General features: G+C 37.8%; 1 protein-coding gene across 7 annotated transcripts in view; it reads left to right on the forward strand.

The window, feature by feature from the left end:
- doc2b (double C2-like domains, beta) overlaps positions 1–16703 on the forward strand; it is a 312366-nt gene that overhangs the window by 277780 nt on the left and 17883 nt on the right. For all 7 annotated transcript variants that reach the window (XM_048189585.1, XM_048189586.1, XM_048189584.1 and 4 more), the window contains 2 exons: positions 472–546; positions 3206–3315. In XM_048189585.1, the coding sequence (XP_048045542.1) occupies positions 472–546; positions 3206–3315 (185 nt within the window). The remainder of the gene's footprint in view (positions 1–471; positions 547–3205; positions 3316–16703) is intronic.

The following is a 16703-nucleotide window of genomic DNA, read 5'->3' on the forward strand; positions in this document are numbered from 1 at the left end:
GCTGATTATAAACAAAATTTCAGAAACATGCATTAGACAAAGTTGAACGTGAACGAAAAATACAACATCCGTTATTATTATTGGCACCAAAACAATTGCTCAATTTGTTTTTGGATGATTGCACGTCTGATATTTCTGCAATGATTGGGCTTTTTATGCCATGTCCACAAAGTGCTTGAGCTTTTTGCCCATACTAAAATGCATGTTAATAGAAAGCTAAGAGCTGCAGGAGAGTGCTCTGCTGTCATGGCACGACATCACCTCCAGCGTTTCTAATTAGCTTATTTGGCCGGATCTGAAACACCACGTCTTGTTAGAAAAAGCAAGAGTTTGACATGAATTGGATATCTAAACCCTGTGGAATCTATCAGGCTGACAAAGTGCTTTGTGGTGTTGACTTCACAGGATGTCTAAAAGCAGTTGTTTTTCATAAGTCACACTTTTCTTTTTTTTTCTTTCCCTGTCTCTCAGGGACTCAAACCAATGGATCACAATGGGCTGTCAGATCCCTATGTTAAGCTGCACCTGCTGCCTGGAGCAAGTAAGGTATGTGCCTGCTCACCACTTGGAGATGCTTTGTTTTATATTCTAAAGAGACTTGTCATTTCAATGTATGTTTTAACGTAGTGGCTCTCAACCAGGGGCCCTTGACTGATTAGGGGGTCTCTGCAAACTTCCAAGGGGGTCACGGGATTACTTAAAATTATTCAGATTAATAGGTAACACTTTACAATAAGTTTGATTAGTTAAAATTAGTTAACTAGTTAACATGAACTAATAGTGAACTGCACTTCCACAGCATTTAGCATTTAGTTTCAACATTTACTAATACATTATTAAAATCAAGTGTTGTATTTGTTAACATCAGTTAATGCACTGTGAACTAACATGAACAAACAATGAACTACTGTATTTTTATTAACTAACATTAACAAATGTATTGCTCATGGTTAGATCATGTCAGTTAATACATTAACTAATGTTAACCAATGAACCTTATTGTTTAGTGTTACCGATTAATATGATTATTAATCAAATTTATGTTCATAGTAATGTCGATGAAATAAAAATGGTCTAAGTCAATTAAAATGCGAAAAAAAAAAAATTTATGAAATTATTTTTTCAATACCTATTGTTTCTGTTTGTTTCGCAGTTTATAAAAAATATTTTAAAAAATAATAAACGAAGCTTTGTCATAATTGTAGAACAAATACTGGGGGTAATATCTTCATTCTAATTTGCTTGAATTAGAAAGGTTGAGAACTATTAGCTCATCCTAACAACTGTATTTTGGTGAAGGCTCTCAAACTAGCTGTAGACGCATTCTAGTCAGTTTTCAGAAAAAGCTATAGCTGTACAATCCAGTATAAATAGGTTAAAATTATATTTTAAATCACATCAGATGGAAGGTAGCTTGTTTGTGTTTACAATTGAAATCCCTAAAGGATGGATGGATGGATGGATGGATGGATGGATGGATGGATGGATGGATGGATGGATGGATATCGCTCTTTCCGCACTCTTCTTCCACTATCGCACAGTACATCACAACTGCGTATTGCCACCTAGTGGACTCTTCTATCTCAACATTCACCTTGTGCATGCGCTGTTGTACGCGCACCATCCGCGCAGACGTCTGCAGACCATCCTGATGACAAAAGTGAAGGACAGTGCAGACAGCCAAAGTATACTTTGAGCTTTAAAATCATACATTTGGTTCTTATGTTTCACCCAGTCTCAGAAATCTTCAAGAAATAAACAGAACTTCTTTAATTAAGACTCTTGAGTCTGGGGTATTAAACTTCAGATTAATATGTACTTAATTGTCCTGATAATTTACTCACCCCCATGTCATCCAAGATGTTCATGTCTTTCTTCAGTCGAAAAGAAATTAAGGTTTTTGATGAAAACATTCCAGGATTATTCTCCTTATAGTGGACTTCAGTGGACCCCAAACGATTGAAGGTCAAAATGACAGTTTCAGTGTAGCTTCAAAGGGCTTTAAACGATACCAGACGAGGAATAAAACGGAATAAAATGGAATTGGCGCTGCATTCATTCCGTAAGTTGAATAAGGAAGGCGTAGGACATACAGCGTAAGCTTTTTGAAGAATACGAAAGTTCGGTTTTGGCGGAAGCACTTGGAAGGTGATCATTGGTGTTTATAAAGCATATACATTTAAATTTTTTCGAAAATGACCCATCGTTTCGCTAGATAAGACCCTTATTCCTCGTCTGGTATCGTTTAAAGTCCTTTGAAGCTGCACTGAAACTGTCATTTTGACCTTCAACTGTCTGGAGGCCATTGAAGTCCACTATAAGGAGAATAATCCTGGAATGTTCTCATCAAAAACCTTAATTTCTTTTCAACTGAAGAAAGGAGGACATGGACATCTTGGATGACATGGAGGTGAGTAAATTATCATGAATTTTATTTGAAAGTTAACTAATCCTTTAACCATTATGTTCTTCATAAACTTACTTAAAGCAACAAACACTCTTTTATATCAACTCTTTCTGTCCCACCATAGGTCTAGAATACTTTAATCAAACTGACCAGTGCTACCCTAAGATCTAAATGTCAGTTTTTCCTTGTCACTGACCATCTCTGTGTTATAAGTCATCTATTTTTGACTGGTAACCTCCTTGCTCATCTTGCGACAATCCACTTACTACTGACAACATAAGTCATCTTCCATCTGTATGGATCATATGTCCTATAGCAGAGCCGAACACTCCTTCACAGGGTTATAGATTAATCAAATGGGATAGGATATTAGAGTTATCCCATTAGGATTAGGAAACACCTCACAGATGTGCTAGATGAGGACTCAGGCGCTAATCACACCTGAGGAACTTTCCAATTTTCCATCGACAGGGTACAACATAGTGCCTGACATGATTTATTCTCCTTTTTTAAACAAATGGTGCAAGAAGGTGCTTAAGCTTTATAAAATGCTTGGAAAGTCAAACTAAATATTATACAAGCTGTTTAAATTTCCATTAATATTAAGTGTGATTTGCTATTTTGCAACCCTGTTACCAAAATTTGGTGCATGTTTAAATACAGAGTTTAAACCCCTGATTTGCCTGACATGGCGAAATGGAAGGTCTGGTATATTCTTAGCTTGTGCTAAGAATAAAGACTAAAGAGTGCCAGTGAACACAACCACTAATCTACAGGCAAATCTATCATTTCTTCTAGGCCAATAAGCTCCGCACCAAGACCCTACGCAACACTCTCAACCCTGTCTGGAGTGAGACCCTGACGTATTATGGAATAACAGATGAAGATATGGTTCGCAAAACACTCAGGTACCCAATCACAATCTATACATTCATTACTTACTGTGAATTTGATATGTCAAGGCCTCTGCAAAATTCAATAATTAAACAATTGTGTCTAAATGCTCAACTTATTTGTTTTGAGTTGCCACTGGAAATGAATCGTAAAGAAGTGACTTGGTTGTTAGTGGAGTTTAGCGAATGGTTAATTACCTAGAAAGACAGATTTAGGTAACACTTTGGCCCCTATCATACACCCGGCGCAATGCGTTTGCGCCCATGGGCGTGCTGGTCTAAAAACGAGATGTGTTCAGGCACATTGTTGGTGTGTTAATATTTTGAGGAAACTGAAATAGACTGTGCCATTGACCAACTGAAACCTGGTCTAAAGTCAATGGTGCAATATTTGTTTTGTTATTTAAAGAGTGCGTTAGTACATTGTGTTGACTATAAGTAAATTTGCAACTACTGTACATGTCAATTAACTCTCATTAGAGTATTACATTGCGACATATCAGTAAGATTTCATAGAATAAACATTCACATTTTAGTTTTTCTAAGAAAATGTTTGTTTGTTTGTTTATTTATCCATGTCTTTTTACATAACTGGTATCAATCTCAGACAAAATAATTTGCCAGGTCTATGGAAACCCTACTTAGTGCAAGTCACAGTTCTCATGCAATATGGGGAGGAAGAAAGATCTTTCTGAAGATGAAAAGCATAAAATGGTGAAATGATGTGCAAAAGGCATGAAAACAACTAATATTGTGTGAAAACTGAATGGAGATTTTCAAATTATCATAAGATTTGTGAGTGATTTAGAGCACAGCAGAACTCGGTCAGATAAAGGCTTATTATTGAAAGTTTCTGTTAAAAAAATTAATTGCATTAAAAAGGCAGCTATAAAAAAAGCCAGTGTTGAGCAGCAAACAGGTATTTGCAGTTCCTGGTGTCTCTGGAGTCTCGAGAAGCTCTCCATGCAGACTGGCAGTTGTGCGTAAAGATGCATTTCAGCCACTCCAAACCAAAGCTCACAAAGAGAAACATTTACAGTGGGTTTGGAAATACATGAAGACTCATTTTTAAATAGTTTTATTCACTGACCAAAGCCGTACTACAATGGATGGTCTAGATGGATGGATTTCTATATTGGTGAATGGCCACCACGTTCCAACAAGATGTCAACAGGGAGCTGGCGGGTGATGATTTGGGCTGGAATATTGGGAATGTGAGATGGAAGGTCCCTTTAGGGTCTCTGAGGGTATTAAAATGACTTTTGCAAGATATGTGGAGTTCATAATTGGCCATTTTCTGTTATGGTATAAAAAGGAGGATAGTGCCTTCTGAAATGCAATGCACTATGCACTATCCCATGCTGCAAAAAACCCCACAGCAATAAAACTGTTTGAAAATGTATTTCTACACCCACTGTAAATGTTTCTCTTTGTGAGGTTTGGTTTGGAGTGGCTGAAATGCATCTTTACACACAACTGCCAGCCTGCATGGAGAGCTTCTTGAGACTCCAGAGACACCAGAAGCTTCAAATACCTGTTTGCTGCTCAACACTGGCTTTTTTTTTTTATAGCTGCCCTTTTAATACAATTAATTTTTTTGACAGGAACTTTCATTAATAAGCCTTTATCGGACCGAGTTCTGCTGTGCTCTAAATCACTCACAAATCTCATGATAATCTGATAATCTCCATTCAGTTTTCACACAATATTAGTTGTTTTCATGCCTTTTGCACAACATTGGACCATTTCATGCTTTTCATCTTCAGAAAGATCTTTCTTCCTCCCCATATTTCATGAGAACTGTGACTTGCTTAATAATGTGGAACAACCTCTAAGTAGGGTTTCCATAGACCTGGCAAATTATTTTGTCTGAGATTGATACCAGTTATCTAAAAGACATGGATAAATAAACAAACAAACATTTTCTTAGAAAAACTAAAATTTGAATGTTTATTCTACTGAAATCTTACTGATATGTCACTTGCATAATAATTTGGAATGCAGTGTAGTAGACTCTCTGCTTAATATCTACTAACACTTTATTTTGATGTTCCCCAACAGACATTCTACTGACTAGAAGTAACTTTGCAATTATGTCAACTTATTCTACAAACCATAACCTATCAGTCTACTCCAGTCCACTAATACTCTAATGAGAGTTAGTTGACATGTAGTTGCAAAGTTACTTAGCAGAATGTCTAAAGTGGACCATTGAAATAAAGTGTATCTTACATATTTGCTACATATTGAGAGAAAAAATCATTAGGTTCATTCCCATGACGTATAGGTGGAATCAAAAGAAAAAGATAACAGAGAAAGTGGCATGTGAAGCAAATCAACTTAAGTTTAATGAGGGCTTTTCAAAAATGTCAGTGGTAACTGAACTGAGATCCTACTTTAATAAGGAAAAAGAAAATATATGGATGTTTTTAATTAAGTGTCCGTGGTTACATGATTCCCATGATCCAGTTGTAATTGGGTGGGTCAGGCCGACCCCAGGCCCCCATGTAGTGCTGAAACTGAGACCTAATTACAAGCAGAACATCAGAACAGCATTCGCCTTCAATGATTCTTGGATCGCCGCTATAGAGTGTAGTGGGATGTTAAAGCATTCATCAAAATTAAAAGCCTCCAGCTGAAGGACCAGTGAAGGAGGTAGAAATTTACTTCTCACGCTGTCCGCTAAAACTGCAAGCTTACATCATGTTCAGATTTGGGTACTGGGGTCTTCACGAAATGGCAGTATATTGAGGGAACAGTGCTTGCTTTATCCTGTAAAATTGAGTCATATTCCTTGGACTTTATGCGACCCTGCAGAGCAATTATCAGGATCTAATCACTCCAGTTAGCTGCCTGCTAGAGTTTCCTCACAGGACATAGAAAGCATCCGTTGGTTTTCTCTAAATATGTTTATGGATGTAAAAAGTAAAGTGAATGATGTGCATTGGCCTTGGATACAAGTGGTGAAACTGACATTTTCTTGTTTAGACAGATGCTATTTAAATATATTAAGTGGAGTTACTAAAATGTGGGGCGAACAACTGAAGTCAATATGAAAAGAAATTGAAACACTAACTTTACAATCCAACATAGTTAACTCACATAATTGAGGGTATGCATTGACGCCACTTTCCCGCCAGAACACACACCCCTTATCCGCACTGAATGGCAAAAGAGCCTGCTGCATAACTGGATTTAAGAGGGGAAACTGCGAAAACGCGAATAAAACAAACAAACAATTAAACTAAAGGTTGGACTTGATAGAGTTCCTTACAAATTACCAGAGATCCAGTAATCCATGGATATTGACATGCAGCCAGGAATCGTGTTTACAGACATTTATATGTGCCTGATTTCGATGCCGGGGAAATACATAAAGCAAATCTGCCTGTGAACGCTTTATATAAATACAATATAGGTAGGTCTAAATCCGAGTAATCACTTATATCAATGTTTAAATGTCTAAAACTTTTGTAGTTTTTGTCTGTGTTTCTTTAAAAACACCCAATTATACAGAATATAAGATGATAAATATTTAATTGATGAGTTCAGTTAAATACAATATATAACAATACGATATATAAGGTATGATTTTACCCCAAAATTCAACATATTGACACAAAATTATAACTGCAAAAGTTTCGCTACCTAGAATCCGGTTGTTTCTGTGAATCGCAGCGATCATTTGCTTCTCTTTTCTGTAGCTTTCAGCAGTCTGTAAAAATATACCTCAGATTTCTTGTCAAATCTATTTGTACATTTGTATTTGTTCTTTTCCGTTTTGGATGTGTTTTCCGCGTCAAATACAATATGTCCTCTATGAACTGCATATGTGAATATTGTGTAGATCGATAGTTTACGTCAAATTCATGCTTTAAAAGTAGGCTAATCATCGCAGGTTCCATCAGTCCAGTCTGTCTGTTTAGCTTCAAAGTGCATCTTTGAAGATGGTATTCTATAAAAATAAAGACCATCTTTTTTTGCATTCTGATTCTGACTTCTAAAGGCACAAGACATTTTTTTTTTTTTCTGTAGATCTTGTGGCTTTCCTCCACTTGTTACCACTGTTTTTCTGCCACCTTAATAAAGCAACTGCCATAATAATGCAGTGACGTAACTGTTAAGTCTACCCCCAAATGGTTTGTTTAAGACATTTTACATACATTTTTTATAGTTTTTGTAACCTGACTCTTTAGACAGCTCATTGTTGTCTTGCATCATAATTCAAAGTGGCAATTGCTAGAGGTCTTTAGACTCAATGCTAACTGCTAATCAACCTATCATGACTCACATTTGCAAACATTTGAAAGTTTTTCATGTCATTTGTTATTTTGGCTTCCCCTTGATATGCGATATTGCCTGGTGTTTTCACCCCAGCTGAAATGTCACAGGCCCTTTCTGAGTGACATTTAATGCCTCGCAAACATGACTGTTGCAAAATGGGTTGTTTTTCACAGAGCTTGATTGTTTAGTTTGCATTGAAACCCTGTGCGGTGATTGAAATGCTGCATTAGGATAATAGCACAGACAAAGTGGCAGTAAAGATTACACCACAGAGGAACATTAGTCTCCACTTGTGTGTATCATTACATAACAGCTGTGTTACACTCACAATATCCCTCAAATCCATTAAAAGCAGATTAACCAAGTTGCCTAAGTAGAGAAACCACTTGGCATTGTCTTTCTAGTTAAATGTTGCAAATATAAGAAAGGGTTTAATGTGTCAGATAATGAGGTCAAAAGTGCAAGTTAAGCAAGCTATACACATAAATGAACAATATGATGTCAATCTTATCATGGTTAATGAAATGAATGTCAGTAAACACAAATAACAATGTTGTGTAGCTGATTTAACTAATGTCCTGCACACATTCACTTCAATGCTGCAACTCGCTGTTGGCAACTTGTTCAGAAAATGGCCATTGATTACTGACGAAGCACTTTTTGGTCTTTTGTCACCGTTAACCATTTATATGGGCTGACAAAGCATTAAATGGGAATCCGATTTCAATTTGGTGTTGATTAACTCTTACTTAATATGGATTAGTTTTCCATTAAAAAACTGCTTGCAAAGGAAGTCATTACTCGGAGGACTTTTCTACCTACCATCAGTCTCTGTCTCATATACACCAGTATATAGAGGAAAAATGTCCTCTGGAATGAGAAGGAATATTATCTAATGTTCCAATACTCTGACCAGATGAACTTGTATCTAATTAAGAATTCATAGCTTAATACCAGTTTATTGGATCTCATACATTTTCATTTGATTATCATATACTGACTAAAAGATTAGATGCTAGTAATATCAAATCAATTGCATTCTCATTTTATTTGGCTACGTAATATATTTAGTTGTCTCACTTTATAAGCCCATGAATAATAGTATAGAATACCAACGGGGGCAATTGTAATCCCCTAAATTTTGTCAGTTAAGCGATATGATTTAATGTGATTGAATGTCCAGTTTTTATGCTGACTAAAAGATAACTTGAATACCAAGTTGCGAGATTTGGCAAGTTCAGGGGCCATTTCAAATAATTATACTATAGGTTTCACTTAGACTTTTGCTTTAAACACTTATTCCTGGCTCCTGTGTTTAGGTTCAGTAATTTCACTTTAATGGCAATGAAAATGTTATTAGTCAGTTATTGAAATGCCTTATTTTTTAAAAATGTCACTTTATTCAATTCATTGGTATTTAACAAATTTGACTGTCTTTTGCTGCAAAACCAGTTATGTCCTTCTATGCTTTTTTTGCAAAAGTCCGTCTCTTTGGACAACAAGACATAGTAAAACATCCGTTTCTGTCAGTTTTACAGCAGCAAAAGAACACTGTTGTGTTTACTTGCTAGTCATGAAATCCTGTCATTGGCACTGTAACGATGGACAAAACATGATAAAAACTTGCAGCTCAGCAATTGAAAGCGGCTCATGCACACACCCTCATTCATCTTGAAATCATATGATTCGATTTGCGACTTCCGATTGGTTCTTCTGTGGACTTCTGCTGACAAAGGGAAGTAGTGTTTAGTGGTTTCTACCAGCGAACCGGTATTTCTGAATGGGCTGACGCTGGGATTTAGCAGATTTGAAGCAAAAGTATTTGATGAACGTATATTATGTGTGGAAAGCATTCGCTCAATATCGTTATCTCGTTTTTGATGGAGGTGGTGTTTAGCGGCTTTTTTTAAACTCTTCATATAAAGGCAAAACTATTTAGTAATATTAAGTATTAAAGCAATTGATTACGTTGTGGTGTGCCCTTTGAGGTACAGTTGATTTAGTATTTTAGATAAATTGATTATATTATTGTGGGGTATTATATTTCCAACACGTGCATTTGTAAAACTTCTTGAATATATGTATGTAGTGAAAATATGTGGAGAGTTTTCTTGTATTAAACAACTTATATTAACTATTCTTTCTCAATGCATTTATTTTAATGAACTTTTAGAATTGGCACTTCAATACTGTAGGTTTATACCAAGATAGATTGGCAGATAGATTTGTGAACTTCTAATAGAGCTGAGATGTTTCAATGTGACCTGCTCTCTTTCCCGAGCAAAATCTGATGCTGCAAGACGGAAAAAGTTTAACACCACCACCAAGTCCATGCTGGAGTCGTCTAGACAGGCCAGAGTTAGCGAGAGCAGGCAGCTATTGTGTGACTTGCAGGCTTTTCCCGCTGAGATTGCAGCTCTGGGTTTGGAGTCTCCCAGATTTGTCTGGACTGGAGTGTGAATTAATGAGGCAGAGAGTCTGCGCTTCAAAGGTCACATTTCTGTTCTTAAGCAGTGCAGTAACGGGTTCATTCAACACAGCTAGAGGGAGGTGACAATGGGTGATTTTAGAGTTTAGAAAGGTTTAACTGAGGCTTGGGATGAAGGTTTAAGGCTTAATTTAGGCTGTTTTGCTCTGTATGCTGTTTTTAGAGGATGAGCTCCTTTGGGACGAGGCTGTATGATATTATGATCTGGACATATCGACAAGTTGACTGAAATCCTTAAAGGATGTTTACCGTTTTGAGGTAAAGTACAGACGTATGTGTGTGCGTCTGCAGACATGTGGATCGAGGAGGAACCACCTGATGATTCACCATTGCTTTTCTTTAGGGCTGTCTTAGCCAGTTTCCATGGAAACCGAAAGTCTCCCTCATAGGCCGTTCCTTCAGGGATCGCTCTTGTCCTTCACGTAAATAAACTCCAAACACTGACATATTCAGTGTCTTACCTCTAGCGTTTATAAAAACTACATTTTCATTATTTCCTCATGCGCATTCTGGCACTTTATTGCACCTTGAATTTCCTTAGTAAAGGCTGTCTAGTAAAGCCCTGATGGTCTGTGCCTACATCCCAGTGATAAAATAGTTATCTTGTGTCTGACTCGAACTCGTCTGCTTCTGCTTTCAGAAAAGAGGGTACAAATGAAAACAGCTTGTCATAAAGAGATAGTCTCTGTCTGGCAGGAAGTGACATCTCTTTCAATTTCTCTGTAACATTAACATTAAATGACACTGGCATTCTATGCTCCAGTGAGTAGTTCGGCGGTTTAACACTTAAAACAATTTGCTGTAGGATTTACTTTGAAAAAATTTTCACAAATAAGTAGAAAAAAATGCCAGTTAACACACTGAATTAAAAATTTTAAGTAGAAAAACTGAAATATTATTTTCTTGTAAAATGTACTTGAATACATTTTTTTTATTATTTTAAACTTCGAAAAATACTTTTTCACAGTGCATAGGTATGTCAAGAAATATACATGTGGCTAATGTGAAAAAGCATGTATTAAAAAAATTAACATTAATCACAAATTTTTCTGTAATCGTAATTAATAAAACCTGACATTAAAGTTTTTAATATATTTTTATATGGAAACAATTTCACATATAATCTTCAAATTAACATAGAACACAGATATAATATAGACAGTAGGCTATATTTTTAATATTTGTTTAATGGCATCTTTTTATGAATGAAGGCCAGTATCACCAATACCAATATTGGTACTGATGTCTCTATGAATTTTTTTTTTTTTTTTCCTTCTCAATTTTAGCCATTAATTATAGGCATTCAGCATTACAGTGTAATTGAAAGCTATATTTTTTTTAACATTTATTAGCATTTGCTTGAATAAGAGTATGATCATATATTGTAAAGCTAGCCAAAGGATGAAGAGGGAAAACTAATGCTGCCTTAATTGCATTAAATATTTTTTTAATTTTGACAGCATTAGAAAATATATAACTGCCTTTATAATTTAGAAAGCATTGACTCACAAAGCAATGAATTTATTTAGGGAGCCTTAGCATCAAAAATTCATGTGTTAGAGGATATGGGGAGTCCAGTTATATAGGAAAATAAAAATATAGTAGCAGTAAATGTGATAAACGCAGATGTCTGTAGAATCTTGTAGAGCTGGGAAAACTTTAAGGACAGCTTCACAAAAAGACCCACAGCTCTCCTACAGAGTGCAAGTCAGACATGTACGTGATGTCAGGCTTCAGTCTTTCACACTTTCACACAATGGAGCTCTGAGGTGTTATCTCACTCCAGCATTCGGTCTTTCCCATTATTCTCCAAACCTCATTTGCCGACGATCTTCATGTGCCGCCGATGAACATCAAAGTTGTGTTTTAATGGCGGGCTATGCCGAACTCCTCCTGTGGCTATCAAAAGCATGTGATTTATCTGAAAAGGCGTACCTCCATTGCCAACATCATCTCAGACAGTGACAGCTCTATTCAAAGCCAAATTACCCACACAAGTGGCTCACCTCTCATGCATTTATACCCAAGAAAGCCTTTTAATTTACACTTGCGGTTTAAGAATACAAAAATATTATTTGCAAACACATTTTCCGGAACGTTTACAGACAATTAGATGCAGCTAGATGTGCTTCACCTCTTATTTTTCCTCATTTTATGAACAGAACTTATCTTTGCACATTAAAACAAAGAGAACTACAATACAACAGAGAATGAAGCAAAACCAAGGCTTTACGTACACCATAGAAACAAATCGGTGACACAGGAAACCGAATTGATACCCACCAAAACAGACAACAATCAAGATCACCCGTAACATCTCCCATCATGGAGGCTCGGACTCACGCCTTATAAACAACAAACAATTACAAAAATTAAATACAAAAAGTACAACAGACGAGGACGTGATGGGGCTTAGGAGGTGGGCGCAGGGCAGACACATGGGATAAACACAGGAGCCAAGGCAGAGATAACAGCATTAAAGTCCAGGGAGGAAATGACGGAGATAGAAGCCAGGCGGAGTCAGCGGTAGGAGGAGCCAGGGCGGAATCCTCAGCCAGAATCCCATGACGTAAGCCTATGGCGGAGTTGAGGGAGGGAGGAAGACTTGACAGGTCCATGGTGAAGACTTGACAGAAGGAATCATGGGAACATCCGAATGAGGCGGAGCTAATGGCGGTGAACCCAGGCGTAGCTGACGAGACCGGGTGACACATAAGTCCTGGAGACCAAGGTGGAGCCACAGGGACAAGCGGCCAAGGTAAAGTCAGGGTGGCGGAAGACTGAGGTGGAGCTGGTGCTCCCAAGGACTGAGGTGAAGCTGAAAGGAAGATGGAGCCAAAGGGTTGAAAGGATGTGTCATAGACGAAGGCCCATCAGTCCATGGCAACGGCAGAGCGATGACTGACCAAGGCGGAGTTGGAGGGACGAGGAAGCTCGGTGGAGCCAACAGGTCGATGTGGAGTGACGGGCATGGAGATTCTAGGCAGAGCAAATGGCTCGACAGTCCAGGGCTGAGCTGGCAAACTATCAGCCTGAGGCAGATCCATGAAGCACTGAGCAGGTAACGTAGGAGGAGACGAAGGGCTGATAACAGGTAGTGAAGACAGGGCTGACGGACTGGGCAGTGCAGGCACAAACGGCCTTCCTGGCCTATACAGAACAGACAGACATCTCAAGAATGGCCTCCTTGACCAACGCAGAATGGACAGACATCTCAGTAATAGCGTTCTTGGCCAACTCTCAACAGGCAGAGGAGGTGGGAGTGGGAGGCAGGGACGGAATACAGACATTAATAACTCGGTGCAGGGTGATGAAACAGGCTTGGCTCTATTATCCTCCATATCCTCAAACCATATTAAGGGTTCTAGTTTATAGGGGTGGGAATCTTTTGGAATCTCACGATGCGATTCATATCGATTCTTGGGGTCATGATTCGATTAAAAATTGATTCTCGATTTTGAAACTGAATTTCAATTTGATATATGCATTTGATTTTAGATTTGATTCTAAACTTTGAATTTAATTTGAACTCAAAATAAAATGAAACCGAAAAAATAAAGTAAATTAAATTATTAATTTAAAGGATTAGTTCAACCAACGTGTAGTGGTGTATCAGAGTGCCTTTGTGGAAAGATTGATGAACTGCGCATATCCTTCACAGAAACGGGTGATCTAAATCAGAGGTTCATAACCTTTGCCCTTGCCCCCAGCTGACTGATATTAAATAGAACTCATAGGTATAATTAAAGATTTGTTGAATTATTATTTTTCAATCTCATCATCAATCAATTTATAATATCTAAATATGTTATATTGAAGCATTTTATTCATAATAAATTAAATTTCCTGACTTTTAACTTTGTATGATATTTACTAGTTATATTGCTTATATTTGTTCCCCAGGTACAGTTTTGCCTTGTCTGCTTATTATATTGCATTTTAAGGGGCTTGTTTTGCTTTTTTGTGATATCTGGCAACCCTTTACTTGAGCTTTAATAAAGAAAGGGAAGAGTGCAGGAAAGAGCAGAAGAGCAGCAGCATGAGAACTGAACAGCAAGCGTTACTGCGTTACTGTTACTGCCAAGCGGTCGGGAGTTATTTAATAAAGTAGTTTAAATTATACACACTTTGTAACCACGTTATTTTACTCTTGCCCCCCTCCGCTCAGCCTGTCATATTTGCCTCTCACGCTGTGAACATGCTTCTGCATCATTAAAATGTGTTCCGTTTGTCAAGTTGACAGACGTATGGAATCAAAGGAAATGAATATCCGCTGGATACGATCAGTGGCCGATCGTTTGGAGTTGCAAGCCTGTGCGCTCTCTAAACTGTCCAGGTGCTGCACTGCTCTCGTAGTTGAGTTTCGCCTTCTTTGAAATGACAGAATCAAGTTAATAATAAACATTTAGAAAATCGATTTTTGAAATTTGTGAATCAGTTTGAATAGGGGGAAGATAGAATCACAATTCATATGTGAATCGATTTTTTCCCCACCCTTGCTAGTTTAGTGCATCCACATCCGTCGCTACTGGCACAGACGCTGTTGCCGGCTCGCGCACCTGGTCAGACAGCGTTGGCTCTGGCATCGTGGCAGACTCAAGTGGCACAAAGTGTGCGGTGTGGACTGTAGTGTGGTGATCCTCCTCCATCTCGCCGATAGTAAGCCTATAGGAGGATCCACAGTGGAATTTGAACCAGTCCACAAACTCCTGGACGCTCCCTCGAGGTCCATCTCCAGGCAGGCGCGCTCTCGTCTCAGCGTTGAGACTGGATAAGCACACACAGGCTGTCGTCATAATGGACTAGATGGTACAAGTCCAGGAAGTCTTGTGTGTGTCTCTCTAGGGAGCTTTCCCCCTGGGAGAGGAAGAGGATACGAACTGCTGCTAAATCAATTTTGTTAGGTCTGTTCTGTCAGCGTTGGTTGAGAACAAAATGAAATAAATGGCTGGATTTACTCACAGCAGTCCAATTTATTTAAACAAAAGAAACGGAGCACACTGGCAAAAAACACGGCGAACAGAAAAACCAACTCTATCATGACGAGAACAGACAGAAACTGAAACTGAAGCAAAACCAATAAATACACAGGTGAACGAATCAATGAAATCCAACAACAGGTGTGACATGACTAAATCTATGTGAAACCATAGAAACAAAACACTAACAATGTGTGCATGTATGTGTATTAACTGCAGCAATTATATATTTATTTATTTTTACAATATATTTTAGTAAGGAACATTGCTTTTACATCTGAATACTCTTTTCTACTACACATTATTCAGGAATATCTTTGCAAATTCAAGGCCATGCACAAATATATCCAGCTCACACAGAAAAACACAATGTACTGTGATTGCATTGTACATAAATCTCTGAACTCCCTGCACATTTATCCAAGAGGACAGCTGGCATTAAACATACTCACTAACATAATCAGCCATAGTCAAAACAAAACTATTCTAGAAAAAGCATAAAGAGCAATCCAGCACACACGGCTGTCTAGGGAAACAATCCTATCCACATGTAACATAACAGGGGGAAAGTGCCTTTATTAAGCAGACCTTTTGGACATGCCTGAGTTCTGCTCCAGCTGCCCTGTGCCTCATTCAAGACCTTTATCAACAGGGGGGAAGAAAGTGTGATTGCCAGTTTACCTGAAACATGACTGAAGTCTTTAGAGAACTGAACTACTGAGCGAGGCTGAACGGTTTAGTAATGAATAGCAATGGTATGTCACAAATACACATCTAACTTCCAGATGGGAATAGAACAAGCATTCAGGAATTCATTGTTGATGCAATGGAGAGGAAACAAATGGAAAAAATGTGGATTGGAAGGGATTCTGTGCGTGTTCTTCCCTCCCTTATCGACAAGGCTGTGTAAGTTAAATCGATTGATCCGTAGGCATTGCTAGACCTTATTAAGAGGAGCTTTGGCCCTACTGTTTCATTTCAGCCCCCTAAAAATCTGATTAGTTTTAAGATTACGAGGTTATTTCACTTTGTGCCCTCCTCTTACTTGTTGTTAAAAACTTTCAGGTTTGGTTTAAAGGTGCCCTAGAATTAAATATTGAATTTACCTTGGCATAGTTGAATAACAAGCGTTCAGTACATGGAAATGACATACTGTACAGTGAGTCTCAAACACTGTTGTTTCCTCCTTCTTATATAAATCTCATTTGTTTAAAAGACCTCCGAAGAACAGGCGAATCTCAACATAACACCAACTGTTACGTAACAGTCGGGGTGTACGCCCCCAATATTTGCATATTGCCAGCCCATGTTCCCAACATTATGAAAGGCATTAGACAAGGGCAGGACGTCTGGATGTGCACAGCTGAATCATCAGACTAGGTAAGCAAGCAAGGACAATAGCGAAAAATGGCAGATGGAGCGATAATAACTGACATGATATCATGATATTTTTTGTGATATTTGTAAACTGTCTTTCTAAATGTTTCGTTAGCATGTTGCTAATGTACTGTTAAATGTGGTTAAAGTTACCATCGTTTATTACTATATTCACGGAGACAAAAGCCGTCGCTATTTTCATTTTTAAACACTTGCAGTCTGTATAATTCATAAATACAACTTCATTCTTTATAAATCTCTCCAACAGTGTTGCA

The sequence above is a fragment of the Megalobrama amblycephala genome, linkage group LG4 (genome assembly GCF_018812025.1).
Source record: "Megalobrama amblycephala isolate DHTTF-2021 linkage group LG4, ASM1881202v1, whole genome shotgun sequence".
Taxonomy (NCBI): domain Eukaryota; kingdom Metazoa; phylum Chordata; class Actinopteri; order Cypriniformes; family Xenocyprididae; genus Megalobrama; species Megalobrama amblycephala.